This window comes from Topomyia yanbarensis, chromosome 1, assembly GCF_030247195.1.
Source record: "Topomyia yanbarensis strain Yona2022 chromosome 1, ASM3024719v1, whole genome shotgun sequence".
NCBI lineage: Eukaryota > Metazoa > Arthropoda > Insecta > Diptera > Culicidae > Topomyia > Topomyia yanbarensis.
Window position 1 is genome coordinate 180,402,335 of NC_080670.1, and position 20,659 is coordinate 180,422,993.

The 20,659-nt window shown below is 39.5% G+C and overlaps 1 protein-coding gene and 1 long non-coding RNA gene across 2 annotated transcripts; both read right to left on the reverse strand.

Moving 5' to 3' along the window:
* Positions 1 to 10,343: 10,343 nt before the first annotated feature.
* Positions 10,344 to 13,172, reverse strand: LOC131683377 (uncharacterized). The gene has a single exon (XM_058965299.1). It carries the CDS (start codon positions 13,158 to 13,160, stop codon positions 10,419 to 10,421), a length of 2,742 nt encoding a protein of 913 aa, XP_058821282.1. The 5' UTR covers positions 13,161 to 13,172; the 3' UTR covers positions 10,344 to 10,418.
* A 5,493-nt stretch (positions 13,173 to 18,665) lies between these two features.
* On the reverse strand, positions 18,666 to 20,179 carry LOC131683415 (uncharacterized). The gene is made up of 3 exons (XR_009304522.1): positions 20,130 to 20,179; positions 19,655 to 20,069; positions 18,666 to 19,592 (listed from the first exon to the last, which is right to left on the reverse strand). It is a non-coding gene; the product is annotated as an uncharacterized LOC131683415 (long non-coding RNA).
* Positions 20,180 to 20,659: the final 480 nt, after the last annotated feature.

Here is a 20,659-nt window from a genome sequence, read left to right on the forward strand (position 1 = left end):
GATATCCCAAGGTGTTACGCATCGAGGTATACACGGACTCCTCGGAAGCTGGCTAACTGAAAACCCGAAGTTGCAGCATAGAAGTAGCACAGAAATAGTCCAAATCCCATCAAGGGATCTCCACATTTTCACAAACTTCTGCTCACTGGCCTTGTATTAGAACTAAACCTTACAGCGTCTACTGCCTACGGAATAATATTCGCGACCAAACTAAATGAGCCGTAACTGACAAAAGTTCTTTTATACAGGTGACCTTACTTGGAGGCCGGCTGATTTTTTCGGTTATCCATCAAACCGTCGACACTTATCAGCGGAAACAACATTCGAACATGTAGTGCAGGTGATAAATCATCCGATGGCTTGGATAGATCGGCGGTACATAGACAACCTAACTCCGGGTATTCAGTGGCAGTGAGTGATAAGCGATGGTTGACAGCTTTTTGGCATACTTTTGTACGATTATGACGTCGTAGAATGAGCATTTGACAGGATATTTGGAAGTTCAATGTTCGAACGGGAACAGCAATTGAATGTGCAAACATCGTAGATAGAGCCCAATCGAAGGTTCAATTGGTTACAGGTTAGAATTTGTTTGGTAGGAAGGAAGTTTTAAGGGACGAGGTACATATAGGGTGACCGTCTGATAAAACGGGAAATTGTGTTCGATGATGGAGGAATAATAAAGTTACAAGACAAATCCATAACAAGCAGAACTGTTTGCAAAGAGTACAGTAGAATCATTTTATCTTAATTAAAACTGCTATTTAGTATTACATAAAAAATAACAAATTGAGCATAAATATGCTATATTTATTGCTTTCGTTTTTTCGACATAGTTCATCTTTTTTGGCCTATATTGGATTTTTTCTAAATGTTTTGAATTTTTTCCGCAGATATTGGTTTTTTGTTTATTTTTTGCATTGCTTAGTACATTTTTGTCATAAGTCAATTTTGCAATTTTTGGTTGAAGAATTTGCGCTTTGACGTCGTCTCAACAGAATCTGGCACCAACTTAGTGCCAATACACCATATCTAAAAATGAGACTATTTTGTGTTACAACTAAACCTCTAATTACAAGCGTCGTTTCTGAAGAAAACAAAATTCTGTTTGCTAACGAGAAACAGTGAGATTGAAACGTTGTTTCGGCTGGTTATACCAGATTAGTCGAAAGGCGATTTTCTCGAATTATTAATACCTAATTGTGGCCATCATGTACAAAATGCCACGATCCAATATTCTCCGTTAAAAAAATAAAGCGAGCTTTGTTCTGAGCTATTTTGCTTTTCTCGCCATATTAAGGCTATTTTACCTGTTTCGGTCATTTTACTTTTCACAAGTTTCTATCTCTATTTTGAACGTGTATTTTCCTATCTTTTTTGGACTTCATTGATTATTTGACTTTTTGTGATTTTTGCGCTCTCTTGGTCACATTTGGCATTGATCTAATTATCCTTTCAGTATTCTGTGCATTTGTTACCTGTTCGCCCTTTTTTGTGTGCTTCCTTTTTATGTTTTCAGGCTATTTTGACTTTTTAGTCGGTTTGGTCATACTTGGCCTTTGGCCATTTTTATGTATCGTACTTGACCTTTGGCCATTTTTATGTATCGTATGATTTGGTTTTAATGTGTATTTTTGTTCCTATTCACTTTTCTTATTGTTTACCTTTTTGTAATTATTTCCCTTTTTGGGTTTCTTAATTATTTTGTCATTTCTTACCTAATTTGATTGTTGACCTTTTAGGATCCTTTAGACCACTGTTAGGATTTTTATTGCGATTTTAAATGCTTGTTTTTTCAAATTTTTCGGCTTTTGTGATAGTATTGGCACTTTTCTTTCGCGCTTTCCTTGGACTCTTTTTGATTGTTCGCCATTTTTGCGCTTTCGATTATTTGTGATACTGATACTTCTTTTGTTATTATTTGTACTAATTTTACTATTTACTATTTCTGCTCCTTTTACTATTTTACAATTATATTTTCCTTATTTCTACCATTTTTTACTATTTCCGCTATTTTAACTATTTAGCAAAGGGTTTCGGGGCCAATGATAAACAATGGCATTGCTGTAGATGAATTCGTCCGGTGCATACTGCCGGAGACGACATCCGCAAAATTCTCGTGCGTAAGCAACTGGATCCCCGAAGTGCCATGCCAGTGTTTGCCATGTATTAGATGGCGCGAAAATCCAATGCAAAATCCCCATCGAATCAGACCAGAACCTATCCTTCGCGTTGCAGAGGCCGTGCCCCCAAAGTGCAGCACATAGTGGTTGACGAGCTTAGATGCAGCCCAGTATCCGACCTACGATACATCGCAAAAAACATGAAACAGGACCGTTGACGTCCTGGGCAAAAATCTAATGCGGACCACCCTGAAGCCTTGTATTTACTAGATGCAACTATTTGAAATCCAACCATCGTGACCCAATTTCCTGCGGTATTGGATCGTCAATTTCAATGTGTCGCGTGTCCGTTTCTTATAATACCTCCGATGGTATGTCACTCAAAGCTTCTCGTCGATTCGGGCTCCACTTTCTTATTTGGAACCCTGGCTTCTGCCATCCCGCAGTAATCGTCCATGTAGAAATCCTCCCGCACCAGTTTCGTGTACATGCCACCGAAATTCGATGCGAACTGCTTCAAGACTCTCGTGGCACGGAAGAACGACGGAGCCAAGCCGCATGAGATCGTCTGAAGCTCGGAGATGTTCACCGGTTCGGATTAATCAAATCACTATAAAATCCGCTGTAGAGAAGTATCTGCCGGATGTACGCGAATTTGTTGGTGCATCTTCTCCACATCCGTAACCAACGCCACTGCGTGAGATCAAATAGTTCGTCCTGAATCACCGATCCGCTGAGTGGCGCAGATCCGTCGAACACCATCGGTACCTTTGTAGTTGAGATCGCCAAAGCCAAAAGGTAACAAACCTTCCCATCGTCCTCGCAAAGATTTGTTTCCGTGGTAGCCGCCCCACCAAATACTTCATAGACGAATGATGACAATTTTTGTCGATGTTTCGAATCTGAAACCGACCACCATCGAGTACCTGGAAATCGTATAAGAGCTGTGATTCTAGTACCAGATCGATGACACCAGAAACATAGAATTCGGGATCAGCTAAATGCATTCCCTTGTGGTGGCTTCCAGTTTGCCAATGGAGTAGACGTAGATGGATGGTTATCTGTAACTTGCCCCAAAGCCACAAACATCCATCGACAGGGAAAAAGTGATATTCACCGAAACTTTGGACATCGTTTGATTCCGATATTGGCTGATCTCCACGATTCCCACCCTTTTTATCTCTTGGTATTGGTAGTTTCAGAAGCTGGCAGAATAGTTCGGACATCAAGTCGGCCTGTGAACTAGAATATAGCAACGCCCTTGCGTAATGACTCCTTCCCTAATTGTCTTTCACCTTCGACACCAGAGTGAGCAAAAATCGGTGCGATCTGGTGAGATCACTGCCATATTTGAAGAAATTGACACCACCGAACTAGAAACCGATTCAACAGAGTTCGATATGATGAATGACGGAAGATGGCGTGCTGTCGTCTTGATACGTTGTCGGAGCTGCTACTTCAGTCCGGCCTATTTTGGTATATATTTTCACAAGAGAAAACTATATTTTGGCGTATGAATTATTGAGAGCATTTTATGGTGTTTTTTAATGGTTTTGCAACGGATCATATTCATAGTCTTTCAAAGAGATAGTATGGTGTTTGAGCCCTTGAGAATCTGCTCAGGATAGAACAAATCAAGAGAAAATTTTCAATAGGACGTAAGTAACAATGAGAGATTCTCTTTGAGGTCTTTCTCTTCTGTTCATTACTCGGCCATTTTAACATTTATTACTCTACTCTTTTCATAATATTGTAGTAAAAACCGTCGGCTTTCGATATGTACTGGAAAATTAGTAGTGTTGTAATGACGTCGTAATAAACGAAAGAGAAAGTAAACAAAGAGAGGCTCTCAATGTTACTTACGTCCTATTGAAAATTTTCTCTTGAAATATTCTTCCGAAATTAGGAACCATTCATAAATTACGTAACAAAAAATTGCCCAAAATTGACTCCCCCTCCCTCCATGTAACAAATTCGCACAAAATTCTCTATACCCTTCTCCCCTAATAAGCAAGTAATTTTTTTCTTCGGTAAAACTATGCTACGTAACGTTCTAGCTTACCCCCTCTTTCTTATGTCACGACATGTCACTATTTGTCGTGCCCCTCCACCCCTATAAGCGTTACGTAGTTGATGAATGGTCCTTTTTTTTTTTTTTTTTTTTATTTCGATTATAGAGGTTTTAACCTTAAGGTCATTCGCCTCTTCGGGTTTGAAAAATCTCTTGTGAAAAATTTCGAACCCTATGTGCGGGGTCGGGACTCGAACCCAGGTGCGCTGCGTACAAGGCAATCGATTTACCAACTACGCCACCCCCACCCCCGAATGGTCCTTTATTTTGCGTCCGTCCCGGTCAAAAAAATGCGGACGAACATGGTCAGGCGATTTAAATAGTTTGACGTTTGACTCAACTCGCCTGTGCTAATTGCCCCTAGGAACAAATGCAATTTGCGAATGCTATTTAAAGGCAATTTCAATACTTAGACAAATTTTTGGCGGCCGAAATGGACTTGGTTGTTTTTTGTGTTTTTCAGATATGGCGGTTTATGTTTGGCTTAAGCTTAAAATTGTTTTTTAAACAATTAGCGTGTTCTTGCTCTTGTTTGTCTAGTGCACTTCATTTAGCCAACGAATGTGGGAAATTGTGGAATCGTGTGTAAGTATAGTGGAACAAGATCCCTGACCTAAAGTCTTAATAAAAGTTAGATTGTGGTAAGTTTTGATGTGCAATACCAATTTCACCATTGATTCTTCCTATAGTTGGGTGGTGAATACCTACTGTACTGATAAGTTTATGTGAGTAGATAATGAATCCGAAAATAAGTATTATTTGTGATTTTCATATTAGGCAATTAAGGACAATTAAATGGCGCGTTCCCTGGGCGATATGGAAGCGATTTAAGGGCGGGTAGAGCGGCAAAAAAATGACGGCGGCAAATCGCCCAAATGTTGCATTTGAAATAGTCCCCTAATTTCCAGCAATTTGCTGGCAAATTGAAGGGCAATTAGCGCTTTCGAGTTGGCAAATAGCCGTTAGCCAGCAACTTGCCATTTTTGACTGGGGTGGGTTCTTCTCATTGCCGAACAGCTGCTTTTTAAGTTTTCTCCAAATTCCTGTTTGTCAGTTTGTCCTTGCAGCTACTACTAACGTAGACCGGGGAGTTCCAGCGGAGAGTGAAAATCTCTCATTTCACTAAACTCTGTTTATTTCCAATTGCGGGGAATAAAGGGTGCCATGTTTCTATTGTCACCCTACCCAATTGAAACCGTTGGTTAGAGTAGTGTCTGTCATCTTTGTTCAACGCATTGAGTCAAATGGTAGCGCAACAATTAGGTTCTTTACTGACTCGGTTAACCTCACTTTTCTCGACAGTTCGCTTGTACTGTTTACATGGACTTAGAAAAATTTGTGGACTAGATTCGCTCGAAGCAAATCGCAAAGGAATTTTCGCAAAGTCCATGTAAACAGTACAAGCGAACTGTCAAAAATGAACACTCTGTTCATTTGTTACGTCATCGAAAAGTATTCATTTTCAACTTTTCGATTAATAACTCTCAGTTCAAAGCAGGCTTTGATCCAAATGAATACGTATACGCGAGCAGCAATTAATACCTTCATCGTGTCGCATCGTTGGAATGGTTTATCGGAGCGATTGTCCATTCCCTTTCGCTCCTGCTATTTTATGTATGCGAATAAAGATTACGTGGACGTAAACTGACGAGAGAGAGAGAGAGAGAGAGCCTCGGCTCGATCGGTTTTCGGTTTGGCGACATTCTCTTCATATTCACAGATTTTTCAGTAATGTCACAGATTTTTTCGCAAATTTTGATCACAGATTCTTTTTTAAAGATAACAGATTTTTGGCAGATTTCCACAGATTTTTGGAAATATTGTGATTTTTCACAGATTTTTTGGAAATTTATCACAGTTTTTCACAGATTTTTTTTCTGTTTTAGTCATCACAGATGGTAAAAAGATTTTTTTGACCGAAACACAGATTTCAATGTGGCATCCCCAACCCCGTGAAAACTATTTGTTGCCTGATGCTGCCACTAAATGCCAGTAGCGCTAGTTACGTTTCAAATGTTCAAGGTCTGTTCACATCAACTTAACAACACTGAATAAAAGTTGGATTCAAAACAAGTAATTATTAACAATACATATGTTATTAACAATATAAGAACAATCACGCTTTCTCTAGCATCGCATATTTTCCACAAAATCCGAACGCTTTTATCACCTGAGTACCAGTTAAGCACATCAAAATGAAGTTTGTATGCATTCGATAAGTTCCAGGTCGAGTTAACAACATTGGCTGGTAGCGATGTGAACGTTGCTTAAAGCGCGTTCGCTGTCATTTTTGGCAACTGGCCGAGCCAGGAAGCCAGCTTATGTTGGCTTCACTCATTTTTCAAAGAAACGTCAAAACATTCACCCTCTTGGGCATCCCTGATGCTCATCTGTGCATGTTAGCATCACATGAGCCGTTTGGTACGGACCGGTGTAGAATATATTTTGCGTCGTTTGAGATTCACTTGACGACATTTGCCACGGACGATTGTGAAAAGAAAGCCAGAGGAATGGACATTCTATGCAAAGTCACCATACTAATGGCCAATTTCTTCACTGGATGAAAACCGGTTTTCACTGAAAACCAGTTTTCGGATAGCTTAAGAGCAATTAGTTGAAAACCGGTTTTCAGCGAAAACTGTATTTCAGCGATCCTAAACAAAATTATATTTCGTTTCGTTTGAACGAATTGATGTGAAAATATTGAAGAAAATTTCTGTTTCTAACCACTAAACACAACTTGCTTTCTACTTCGACCCGAGTAAGCGCAAAGCGAACGACAAAAACAGTTACTTTTATATTGTGTGGCTAGTCTGAAGAACAAACTAAACTGCTACTTTAATCCTTGCCGTGGTGATCTGCCGAGATGAGTGAATCGTGAATTGGCTCAGGCAAAAACATTCATTCCTCCCCCCTTTATATTGTGATAAATGTCAAAATAAGTGCAAATGCCAAATTCCACATTATTTAGACAATTCTAGCCCACCTTAGCGTGATTTTTTGACATGGGAAAATATTAAGGAAAAATATATTAAATGATATAGCTTTTGAAGTACCACTCAGAAATTTACAGTTTAAACCTTTTTTTTAAAGAAACATTCATAGTATTTCACTTGCAATATATCAGTTTCTCAAAAAATGGGAAGTTGGACGTATCCCCTATTCACAATAAATATTCTGCTCTATGCTGCGAATCAAACATGTTTTGCTGTTTTTCTAATTGTGAATACGAGAATACGAGAAGTTGGGGAACAAATGAAAATGTGCTATCGGTATAATTCAGATGTATTAGATTTTTTGACATTAATCTCAATTCCACATTTTAATATTAAATAGCACGTATCAACTCCATTTTACATTTTTTTTTCTAAATTTACTATTTTCTGTGTGAAAAAATACACAGAATTTACATGGAAAATGTTTCATTTCCTTCAAAATTCTTCAGAGCCCCAATTTCTCGTACTCTGACAAAGGTCGCAAAGCTTCCGTTGGATTTCTGATATTTTTCACATTAGGAAAATTGCAAAATAAGTATGATTTGCAACATAGAGCAGGTTATTAGGAATAGGAATTTTGTCTGACAAAACGTGCCAAAACTTCAACTTTCCGTATTTTTTCGAGAAACGAACATATTTCCACCGAAACGCTAAGAATGTTTCCTTCAGAAAAGCTTTAAACTGGGGATGGGCGTAGCATAGTTGGTAAATCGATTGCCTTGTACGCAGCGCACCTGGGTTCGAGTCCCGACCCCGCACATTGGGTTAGAAATTTTTCATAAAAGATTTTTCTAACCCGGCGATTGACCTTAAGGTTAAAACCTTAAGGCGAATGACCTTAAGATTAATGACCTTAAAGTTATAATAGAAATATATAAAAAAGCTTCAAACTGAAATTTTCCGAGTGCTATTTAAAAAGTTATAGCATTTAATATATTTTTTTCTCGTATTTTTCTATAGTACCCATGTCACAAACTTCAAGCCAAGTAGGCGGGAGTCTAAAATTGTCCAAATGATGTGAAATTGGGCATGTGAATTTACTTTGACATTTGTCACAATATGCCTTTGAGATTTCAAAAATGAGTGATTTCTACAATGCCCTAGTGTGTAATAACGCTATAATAAAGATCCCCACATACGTGGACGATGGGAAAATCGAGGTTCAACTACAAGATCTAACATCACATACTTGCACAGTGGACATTAAAAGATGCATGTCACATTTGGGAGAAATGGAATCCACTACGAAGGACACATGTACCTCCCGATATTGTGTTTTTGGTGAGAATGTGCGTTTGTGGACCGACCCATTTCTTCCTACCTGATCCTGCAGTACAAAACATAATGCTATAATACTATTGCACAGACACTTACTTTGCACTTATCAAGGATAAACTGAAACGTGCCAGTCCTATGAAAAGAAGACACATTACGAAAGGCTCACAGATAGGTAAAGTTATTTACTGGACTAAATTCCAAACCACAGTTTCCAATACCATTACCTGAACCACCCAATTATTAGCAGATTTTCAGATAAAATTGACAACTTCAAACACTGCGACAAGTACCTCAAAATCAACTGCCAGTGCCATCAGTGAAGAATGGTGTATTATCGATGTATACAGTAGCAATAGGGCTACCGGTCGTGATTTTGCCCTTTCTTTCAATCGGTTGCTAATTACTGCCAAATCACATGTTAGTCAACCAATATTTAATGTTTGCTTTCAATTGTCACTCTTAGGTTAAGTTGAAACGATGAACATTTTAGTCGCTTTCTACGGTTACGAATTAAAGTCCATGTATGTTTGGAACGTCGCGATGAAACGGCGAACAGACACAAACGGAGAGCGGCTAAAATGTTGCTACTAGTTGAATCTATAGGTTAGTCTGATTGGATTAACGTTACGATGACATGTGTTCAGGATGTGACAGTCTCTCGTTCTTATTTCGGGTTTTTTGTTCGTTACGAAATAAATAGAGCGAAATACCCACAAATCAGAGAGAAAGGAGAGTAGTAAAAAAGAATCAATCAATTGAAATCGACTTAAGAGCGCTTTCTTTATCTTTTCTATACAATCAACTCCAATGATTTTGGAATTGCATTCTGATCCTCTAATATCGGTTTGAATAAATAACATTTTCGAAAGCACCCTACGTTTTCGCTATCCGTACGGCTTTGGTGCGTTAGGTTCAACAACTTTTTATGAAATTGTTTCCCAAATAATGATAAAAAAAACCTGCAATCAAGCAGCTCGGCTTTCGCCAGGAAGCCGAACATCTTTTGAAATGTTGATGATGATTATGAAAAAAATTACGAGCAAATTATTTTTATTCAAAAAACAAATCAGTTACTGAGTAAAATAAGTGATTTTCTTGCAATTGGTGTACAATTTTTGCAAACTGTTTAGCAGGGGAAAAGTTATTTGAAAGGATTTCCACTGAACTATGCACGTTGATGATGCTGTAGTTGAAGACAGAGCATTTGCGTCTCTTAACATGAACTACATTCTCGCTAAAAGTCCATTACCACCCGAATCCAGCTAGCTATTAGAGCCACACGTCAGACAGCCGTTCGATATCGTAAAGCGACGTAATTGTTTGTGATTACTACGTGAACGTAATAAAATGTATCCGATATACAGATTGGAAACAAACATTCGAGTTTTCTCATTGCCGAAGCTAAGGTCAACAGTATTGAAAATAACATTATCGGAGGCATAAAAATTTCTAAGATATGACATCAACTATGCGCCAAGAGCAATTTTACGATATAGCGAACAGGAAGAAGCCATGTATGACGAATTGGCAAAAAACGTACTGACAATATCAATTGCTACTGATTAGGCAAAATCGACATTTTTCTTTATCTGTTTATCTTTCATTGACTTTCACACGCCAATTTGTTCGTGTATCCTTGACACTTGTACAAGAACTGATAGCGATAACAGGCGAGGAGCAACATGTGTAGAATGGTACAGTATGAATATCGTAGATGGCGCGGTATACTTGGTCAACTGTTTGAGCCTGGATTCATCTAGAGGGCCTATAGCAACTTCATGATTCGACGAAAGAAGCGTCGTATTTACCGCAATCAAGAGTGTTTTGTTTTGCTTCTATAATCTAGTTATTAGTAATAAAACTTGTATTCTTTGCAATTATTTATATATTATAAGCATTTACATTTTGATTCGCTGATTGTGGTTAAAAATGTGACTGCACTGGAAGGACCTACTCAATCGTCGGCTTCACCAAACAACTAGCAACCCCTCTCGTCCAGCGAACGCAACGCTGCAGTTTCCAATCGAACAACATTTCCACGGGACAGCGCCATCCAACAGTTTTAGCAACTAGTGATCCATCCGGTACACACTGATAAAAACTATCGCCCGCGGAACCGGGCCAAAGCACGCGACTGATCTGTGACTGTGTTCGACATCTCGGTACACCACAGATAACCTTATCAGAATCAAGCCGCTCATTCGCCATTCGAGCAAAGTAGTCACCATCGATTACGGTACTGTGCGGGGGGTTGACAGCAGGTTTGGAAGTTTGTTGACCTACGCAAGCTTTCCAGTCTTCGGGAAAAACGCAGGCTTGCAGGTGGTAGTTGAACCAGGTTCCCGGTGCACAGGGGGTTTTGCGTAGACCCCAAGTATTGGAGTCCCGGGAAGATCTGCACTCAAGGAAGAAATTTGGATCGGAATCGGCCCAAAGCGTTTTGACATGGGTGAATGTGAGGCAAGAAGGGGTAGGGCATATGGTTGAAGAATGTACCGGATCTTTTTTCTTGGGATACGCCGAAAGTTGAAGCAATTTCCTAATACCCATTCTAGCTTGAGAAACACAGATTTCTTCCCAATCACTTGGATCGACGCAGGTTTGTTGACGGAAGCTATACAAAGTCGTTGGAGCACACACTCGTAGAACGGGAATCCAAACACCCTCGTCTATTGGATCGCACTGCCAGTAACGTTCCGGGTCTTCATGGGCCCACAAGGTATTGATTTCTTCAAACGTTTCGCATCGTGGAACGCATGGTTCGGAAATGGTTTCATCGCTTTCCGGATCGTCGGGATCGTTGGGATCATCGTCACCTGGGTCTTTGTCGTCGTCTGGATTCGAATCAACGTGGTCATCATCCTCTGAATCCTTATCACCGGGATCTTCATCGTCTGGATTCGAGTCACCCGGATCTTTGTCACCGGGATCCGTCTCATCGGGGTCGGAGTTGTTTGGGTCAGTCACACCTGGTTCATTTTCGTCTGAATCATCATCACCACCACCCGGAGGCCTATCGTCATCTTGAGGAACGCAGACTTCTTCCCAATCATTTGGATCGACACAGGTTTGTTGACGGAAGCTGAACAACGTAGTTGGGGCACAGATTCTTAGGACGGGAATCCAAACTCCTTCGTCGATTGGATCGCACTGCCAGTAACGTTCCGGGTCTTCGTTGGCCCACAAGGTATTGATTTCTTTGAATGTTTCACATCGTGGCACGCAGGGATCGGAGATTGTTTCATCACTTTCTGGGTCGTTGGGGTCATTTTCATTGGAATCTTCGTCACCTGGATCTTTATCGTCGTCTGGATTTGAATCATCATGGTCATCACCCTCCGAATCTTTGTCGCCGGGATCTTCATCGTCTGGATTCGAGTCACCGGGATCTTTGTCGCCGGGATCTGTTTCATCGGGAGTGGAGTTATCCGGGTCAGTCACCCCTGGATCCGTATCACCCGGGTCAGTAACGCCTGGTTCATTCTCGTCTGAATCTTCCCCTTTAAGAATGCAAACTTCTTCCCAATCGTTAGGATCTACACAGGTTTGCTGACGGAAACTGAACAGCGTAGCTGGAGCACAGATTCTTAAAACGGGTACCCAAACTCCCTCATCTACTGGATCGCACTGCCAATACCGCTCGGGATCTTCGTTGGCCCATAAGGTATTAATTTCTTTAAATGTTACGCATCTTGGAACGCAGGGGTCGGAGATTGTTTCATCGCTTCCCGGGTTGTCGGGGTCATCTTCATTGGAATCTTCGTCACCTGGATCTTTGTCACCGGGATCTTTATCGTCGTCTGGATTCGAATCGTCATGGTCATCATCCTCTGAATCTTTGTCGCCAGGATCTTCATCGTCTGGATTCGAGTCACCTGGATCTTTGTCATCGGGATCGGAGTTGTTCGGGTCGGTCAGTTCAGGATCCGTATCGTCCGGATCAGTAACACCTGGTCCATTTTCGTCTGAATCTTCCCCCTTAGGAATGCAAACTTCTTCCCAGTCGTTAGGATCTACACAGGTTTGTTGACGGAAGCTGAACAACGTAGCTGGGGCGCAAATTCTTAGAACAGGAATCCAAACTCCCTCGTCTATTGGATCACACTGCCAATACCGCTCAGGATCTTCGTTAGCCCACAAGGTATTAATTTCTTTAAATGTTACGCATCGTGGAACGCAGGGATCGGAAATTGTTTCATCGCTTTCCGGGTCGTCGGGATCTTCATCACCTGGATCTTTGTCGCCGGGATCTTTATCGTCGTCTGGATTCGAATCAACGTGGTCCTCATCCTCTGAATCCTTATCGCCGGGATCTTCATCGTCCGGATTTGAGTCACCGGGATCCTTGTCTCCGGGATCCGTCTCATCGGGAGTGGAGTTATTCGGGTCAGTCACCCCTGGATCATTTTCGTCCGAATCTCCCCCTTGAGGAACGCAGACCTCCTCCCAATCGTCTGGATCCACACAGGTTTGCTGACGGAAACTGAACAGCGTAGCCGGAGCGCAGATTCTGAGAACAGGTATCCAGACATCCTCATCTATTGGATCGCACTGCCAGTATCGTTCCGGATCTTCGTTTCCCCACAGTGTATTAATCTCTTCGAAGGACACACATCGTGGAAGACAGTTATTCGCTTCGGAAGTACCGTAAACTGTCAAAACAATAAACAGCCGAATTATTCTCCAGTCCATGCTAGAGATGGTCGTGGTTGAAAACGTACTGCATAGCATTCCCCGAACAGGGTATTTATACTGTCTGTAGATTTCGAAGAAAAAATGCAGCTGCATTAAAATTTGCTGATAAAATTCGGCGACATACAGTCTGCGCGAGCTACCCGGAGAATATCCGATTCATAATCGAGCTGTCAAAAGATGAATTATTGCCTGAAGATATACGCGAACATCTAGTTGATTTGCTTATCAACTGTCAACTTTTACTACAATGAGACTATCAGTGACAGTGTCAAGTGCACGCGTCGAATGATTTTGTCGTGTGTGCGGAAAGGATCTATTAATCATTGTTCCGTTCATAATCGTCTGTCAATGAATCAATTTGAGGTACCGTCATTCTGAGAACGTCGAAAATTAATTCACCAACAGGTGTACTCGTTAGGACAGGGGCAATGATTCATTTACGGATTGAAAGATTTTTCCCCTCCTCAGAAATAAGAATAGTTCTAATTTTATGTTAATAGGCAGCATTTAACATGCGACCTTACGACGACTGGGATAAGTACCCCGAAGATGTGTAAGAAATGGAAGCGAAATCTGATCTCATCCATAAACATTTTCGGCGTGACAAGGAACTCTACACAGCAGCGCCAGCCAAGGCAATCCAATATACAAGTAGTTCCTTTCAAATAAGTTCATGCCTTAGCGCCCGTCTAAACCGTGCGTGTCGTACTGCTGGCAGTACTAATGCTGTATTTAGTTATTTTTAACATCGACTAACAGCTGCTGGCGGTCGTAGCTTTTTCCTTCTAGTTCTTTTTTTTGGTTCACTTGCCTGGCTCTTTAATTTCCTATTATCGACCAGTTAATGTTTCTCCAGAGAATGGATGTTGTTGTTGTTGCTTCGGAACATGTCGTGACTATAGATCATTTCTAAAGTAAACTTGAAATGAGGAAATAGTATAAAAAATCGACGTAGTAATACAAAAAATTACCTAACAAAACAAATCACCAAAATATGGTACACTTGAGTCTCGACAGAACTAAGCTAGCGTCGGATTGACGCTAGTTCCAAAGGCACTAAGCTAATGTCGGGTTCTGATGAGACGAAATCGAAACGCAAATTCCGTTACTAATTTGGTATATAATTTCCGTACCATAGGAACCGAATCGATTGGTATGTTACTATGGTAAATATTAAAGATATTTTAGTGGAATTGTTAATACATTTATAATATACCAGATAAAACAGGCCAAACTAATTTATGACCAATTTATTTCCAAATTGCGTTACTGTCGAACTGTTCAGTGCGACGATTTCATAATAAAAATAGAAGCTCAAAGCAGTACCAATATCGATTTCCCACCCTGAATGGATCATAAAAAACACAGATCTATTCTAGATCTCAAGAGAAACACAAGCAAACAAAAAAAGTTTGAATCACTACTGCATTCACATATTGCGTCAATCGTCGTGAAGTGGATTCCTACTATTACGATTTCTTCGCTGGCGGAGAATCCATATCGCGTCACATATGTTGTTTTCCTTTCCCATCTGTATCTAACTACTAACGCCTAAAGGCTATCTATGCGCTCAAGATGATATTCGATACTGCCGCACCACCGACGGTTCTGTCTGGTGTGGGTTATTCACTCAGCTCTTGCGAAAGGAGCAATAGCCGCAATCGGTAAAAAGCGTTGTTTTGATTATGGAAACATTAATATGTTCTTCGAAGTTTGATTTGTTCAGGGAAGGATCCTTTTGCAGCATTGGAAATGGCCTCCAGTATTTTTTGCTTCAGGATTCTTTGGGTTATTTTTATGAAAATGTTCTGTTTTGAAATGTGTGCTGAATTCAGGTAAAGGAATCCCGCACAAAGCATGTTGATGCTCATACTGATTGAGCAAACATTATTTCGATTCTTGCTAAAAATCTTTGAAGTTTTGTGTTGAATTGTTTCCCTCTTTACGATGAAAAAATAAAAAAAATGGAAACATCCATTCTGTTGTTTTCCTATGGAACACAGTGAGCTTGTCTCGAAACAAGCACCTGTACTGTTTTTTTTTCTAGGAAGCAAATTTAATTAAACTAAATACATGCAGAGGTATAACATTAACATTAATAAGTATGACTTTTATGTTTCAATGTCGTCTCATCAGTAGCTGATAGCCCGATTTGAGCGCCAGTTAGACAGTAGGGTGGGACAAAAAATAGATTTCTGCTCCGAGCAACTTTTTGGATACCTTTAGTGCTCTAGAACAACTGTCCAAATTCTTAGCTCGATCAGTGAAACTATAATTTTGCGCCTGCGGTTTAACCCCTTCATGCCCATGTTGTTTGTGGACAACAACGTTTTTAAACAGCTCTAACTTTTGATTGAGACAAGATTTGATCACAAAAACAAATAAGGCTGATAAATGTGACTAGTACCTTTCATTTGAGCATTAACAGTTACAAGCATCAGCTCTAGAACTGAAGTTATTGCAATTAGTTTGATTGGATTCAGTTTATGTTGGCGACGGAAAATGAATTTTTTATATATCTCCGTTATGGTGCAATATTATTGAAAACTGATAAAACTTATCAATATAGACTGTCTTTGGATGCATGTTCCACGCAATTGGGCTATTGTAAATATTCTAGGAGAATTGTATTGAGCATTGGAAGGTAAAAATTGAGAAGCCTCTAGCACTGCGAGGGCAGCACCTATCTTTATGAAAAAAGGCTTTTCGTGTTTTTTGATCCCACTGTTTTCAAGGAAAAATAGTTTTGAAACTCTACTAGCGGTAAGCTTGAAATTAGTTGGTACCGCCACACGGTACTATCTTTGATTTAAGGCCTGAGTTTAGTCCGGCCTAAGACGTTTGTACCTGTCATTGCAGAAATGGCTGCATCCTGAAACCAAACGAAAACAGTGTAAAAGGCCGCCATGTTCCTCTTGCATACATCTCAATAATTTGAATCAACTTTTTGACCTTCATTTGCATTATCATGGCCCATGTTGCACACAAACCCTATGAGGGCAAGTAAGCAAGTTTTATCCTGAAAAACAGGTGTAATCGAATTTTAAATGCATTTTTTTTAATATTCTTTATCGTCCTATATCTAGAAGGTGCTACACGCTCATTTCAAAACGCCACATCGAAGAGTTATATCAACGACACGACCTGAAACTTCATGAAATCTTCTGATGAAAACATGTGCGAGTAATTTACTGCCAGTTACCAAAGCATTATGTCACCCCTCGGTGCAGCGGAAAAATAAGTTTTTCAGCAACACTTCTTTGCTTATTTGATTTTCGGTTGCTGTCGTTGTTGTATAGCAACCATGTTATGTTTACAACATAAACTCCTGCTACCGAGTATGATAAAGGACTAGCTTATGAGGCAAACGGTGAGTTCTGCATACTTGTTGCTACATTTTTGATGAAATTTGGGAGCGTTTTCAGATTCCCGGAAGCTTACGATGATACTAAATCACTGGAGACGAGGATCGGCTATAGAAGTGAAGATCATATAATTTTAACTTCCTTGAAGAGTAACACTATCACGAGATGTTGCAGAGCGAGGCATACAAAGAGGAATTCACATGATCAGATCTTACTCGCAACCACCCCGAATTTTAAGAATCGTTTAAGTAGTATCGGAAGCTACATCGAGGCCTTATGACAAAATTTAAGATACAGGATGTAGAATTGACAACAAAAATGGTTCCGGAATCGGATAAACTTAAAATGCAAGATTACAAATGGACTGGTCTTGTAAATAGAGATGGGCATTTCGTTCGCGGATGGTTCAAATGAACTGGTTCTTCGAAGAGAATGAGGGAGCGGAACGATCCGTACTTTCCCAATACGAAACCGGGCGAAGAACAACACAATCAAATCAAAAATATTCCCCTCACTATTTCAATCATTACTCTCGCCACCTTTGTGAAGCCTTTCAGCAAACAAAGATATAATACAGTTTAGTGAGAGCTCTCGTGATTGCATCTGTTTGGTGCTTCTCCCAGATTCGAATGTTGTGAAACCATTCGCTAGATGGTACACATGCAAGTAAAACATCAACTGAATGGAAGAACGGTTCATGTACACTAGTTAATTTTACAGAACTGTTTAGTCGGGGATGGTTCTTCGGCGTGACCTGTTTTCCAATGTCTATTGAGTAAACTAGCTTTCAAAATGCTTATCTTTCTATTGATTATATTTTAGTAGTATATCTCTTTGCTAGTGGAAAAGAAATAGCCGATTGATTTGCGCGCAGTTAGATCGGGTGAATTTTCTTGTCATTTCGAGCAATGGCAGTTATTTGGAAAATGCAGGCAGCCATCTAGTGCCCTTCTGGCGGATGCAAGAATAAAACCGTGCCGATACGATAAGCATTATTATATAAAGATACATATCAATGACAACATATCCGTCTTCTTTTTCCCACATGCTGTTATCTGGCTCTGATATGATATTTGATAACCACATCAGATTTCATAATGAGCCCGACTGTGTTGTATGACACTATAAAGATTTAGATTGTTAGTATTCGGTTGCAGAGTTTGAATATGACCGCATATGTTTCAGAATGAGCGAATCCAGAGTATTTACCGATTGAATATACTGGAGCATCGTTTTATATCATCCGCTGCGTTTTTCGGAGCGTCACTATGCGTAACACAATGAAACAATTTTATCTGGGAGTTTTCCATAAAATTAAGGAACAGGGAAAATACAATATTAATTCTTCAAAAGGGCTAATAAGATTTTTGTAAACAAACTTATTTCGCTCATTATTCCTCTGCCAAGTTGAATTTCATACAAAATGCACATGAATCAACATATTTACCCTTTGTAGAATCAATTTCAGATGTTTTCTGTGTTGAAATTATAACCAGTTAAGAGAAATAGGCAAAACAAAAGTTTGTTTACAAATCTTATTAGCCCTATTCAAAGTTGATATGGAATAGAATATTGATAAGGAAAAGTTTGTGTTCCAGCGTAACCAGTAGCATGATGTGGTAAACGGTGTACCTTTATTGAAATGTATACGGAAAAGAGGGTAACAGTGGAACTATGAAAACGTATTGTTTTCATAGTTCCACTGTTACCCTCTTTCCCCTACTGGTAATAAAATAAAAGCAGGTTGTTGCAATCATTTGTGTCAACAGAAGTATACAATCCAAATTTATTGAAATTGAAATCTAGCCAAAAACAACAATGTTTATGTTGAACAATTTAATCGCAGATCTGTTCTAAAACCATATCATACACAAGAACGACATTGTCGATACCGAAATGGTCAACATGATTAAAAGCTCAACGTACAAAACTGCCTGAATGTAAGTTCCACGATCTTCATAGTTGCTTTCAGCTGATGCTGCTTCTCGACGGGGATATAATGGACAGCGTTAACGTCAGCGTCTTCATAAGGCCAACAACTGTAGAAATCGCAACACGAACGATGAATTCATGTCTGAAAAAGACTACGATTTTTTACTTTTTGTACTAATCTAAAAGTGAAAGTCCTTACTCCGACAAATTTCAATGGAATCACAGCTCCAAGAGCTAGGCACCGAGCGATAGTATACGAAATAGCCAATTGAATTGCCAAAATATTGCATATTGATGAGTAATCAGCTACTTTATGGTATTCCAAAACGTGACTCTTTCTTCGGTAAGTGACTGGCCGCCCGGTCGCTACTGTTCATACTCTCCGTTTCTGTCTCCTATAATACTTATCTTCAATTACTCGTCGAAATAACTCCAGTCTACTTGTAATGCGAATTGAGCTAATCTTCCAGATCTTTAACACAACCTCATTGGTTCATTATGTAGACATTACCTTTCTCATTTCATCTGGGCTAGTACAAATTTTCCTTCATGCCAAGTATTAGCAATGATATAGCCTGTTCGAATTAGTTACGAGAAATTCGGTACTTTTATCGGGCTGAATTTGGTTTATTGAAACTGAACAAGAACGCGCAAAGCACGGCGGAGTCCGTAGAAAGCTTTAAGGTGGTAACTTCACTAGAACTTTTCAATCGGAGTTCTTCGAAAGGCAGATTGACAGTGGGAAAATAAAGTCGAGATACCGCGGGTTCGAGATTAATTCATGCCTTGCTAAAAAATTTTCCAATCACGGCCTCTAACTTTTCGCTGGCGTCCGCGCATTCTCGTATCATCACGGGAGATCTGAAAAACTCGTACCCCAGGCTAGTACAATTCGTTATTTATGATGCTCTGATCAACAACCGACACAGAACATCCCTAAGATTGCTTTTAATGTTGATAATATACTCATCATCAGGAGCTATCTGCATATGAATCTGTCCAAAATGTGAGTGAAAAATTTGTCAACCGCGTCTTCTAATCTCTTTACACGGTTCGTGAATAATGCATTGCCTTTGTGACGTGAACATTTTTCCTGTCCACAAAGATCACAATATAAAGCTGCGCAAGGGTCCTGTTGAGATGAAAACTAGGATTAAAATGATTGTTCAAATGATGATAAGAAATTTGACTCACATAATCTTTGTAGCCGAATCCATCATCTTTTGTAGGTAGCGCCCTACAGTTTCCTTTTAATTAAGCGTAAATGCTGCCGCAGCTCAACCATTGATGAACAACAACAGAATAGTGAGACCTAGCATGGAGCTGATAGCGTAGAAACCGATAATTCGTAAATTCGTTTTCCTAACAATGTCTCATCTAACATAAAATCACAGATTTTATCTGTGATAAAATCCAATAAGACGGAAAGCGCGACAACCACTAGTCACTATCCTGGCCACATCATCCCGATTGAATTTGTAAAGCATTTCCTTCATGTGATACAGGAACATAATGATTGCAATTTAAGGGCTGTAGACGGTTTGGTTCCTAAAACCAAATACTGTTTCCCAACACAGAGAATCTAAGTTGCTCTGATCATAAACTTGTGCTACCAATAAAAAAGAGAAATTGAACGACTAAATAGATTTATAATTGTTCGAATACTTACCATACTGCTGTCGGCTTATTTTGTTGTCACATTTTTTCCTCTGCGTAACTAGGGGTTGCACAAATAACAACGACCATAAAATAACAGTTTCGTCAATGTTGCTAGTTTCATACATTTTCAAATCAAATGTCAAATTTGACTTTTCCAGTTACCTGAGTCACTGAGGGGTAGTCATATTTGAGATACAATTTTGAAATGCAAGTGTCTAGTCGTGTCGTTGGTTATATTGCAGGTTAGCAGAAGTCGAATCATTTTGAAACAAACCGTCGAACGACATTTTATAATTGTATTCAGAGATGAAAATTGTTTTCGATTGTTAGTTTACCTATGGTTATCAAAATGAGTGAAGTTTAATTTGCTCACAATTTTTTAGTTATTAGTTATATTAAGAGTAAAAGAAAAGAATATATGATCACAATTTGTACCCTTTTCTAGTTATATCTTCTCACAAGAAACACAATAAGCAAGTGGAAGTTTATTTATATTTTTACTGCTTTCGAAGGAGCTCAAAACTAAGATTGAATAAAAAA

Excerpts from the sequence above, each read along its gene's own strand:
- LOC131683377 (XM_058965299.1), bottom strand. The coding sequence starts at position 13,160 with ATGGACTGGAGAATAATTCGGCTGTTTATTGTTTTGACAGTTTACGGT.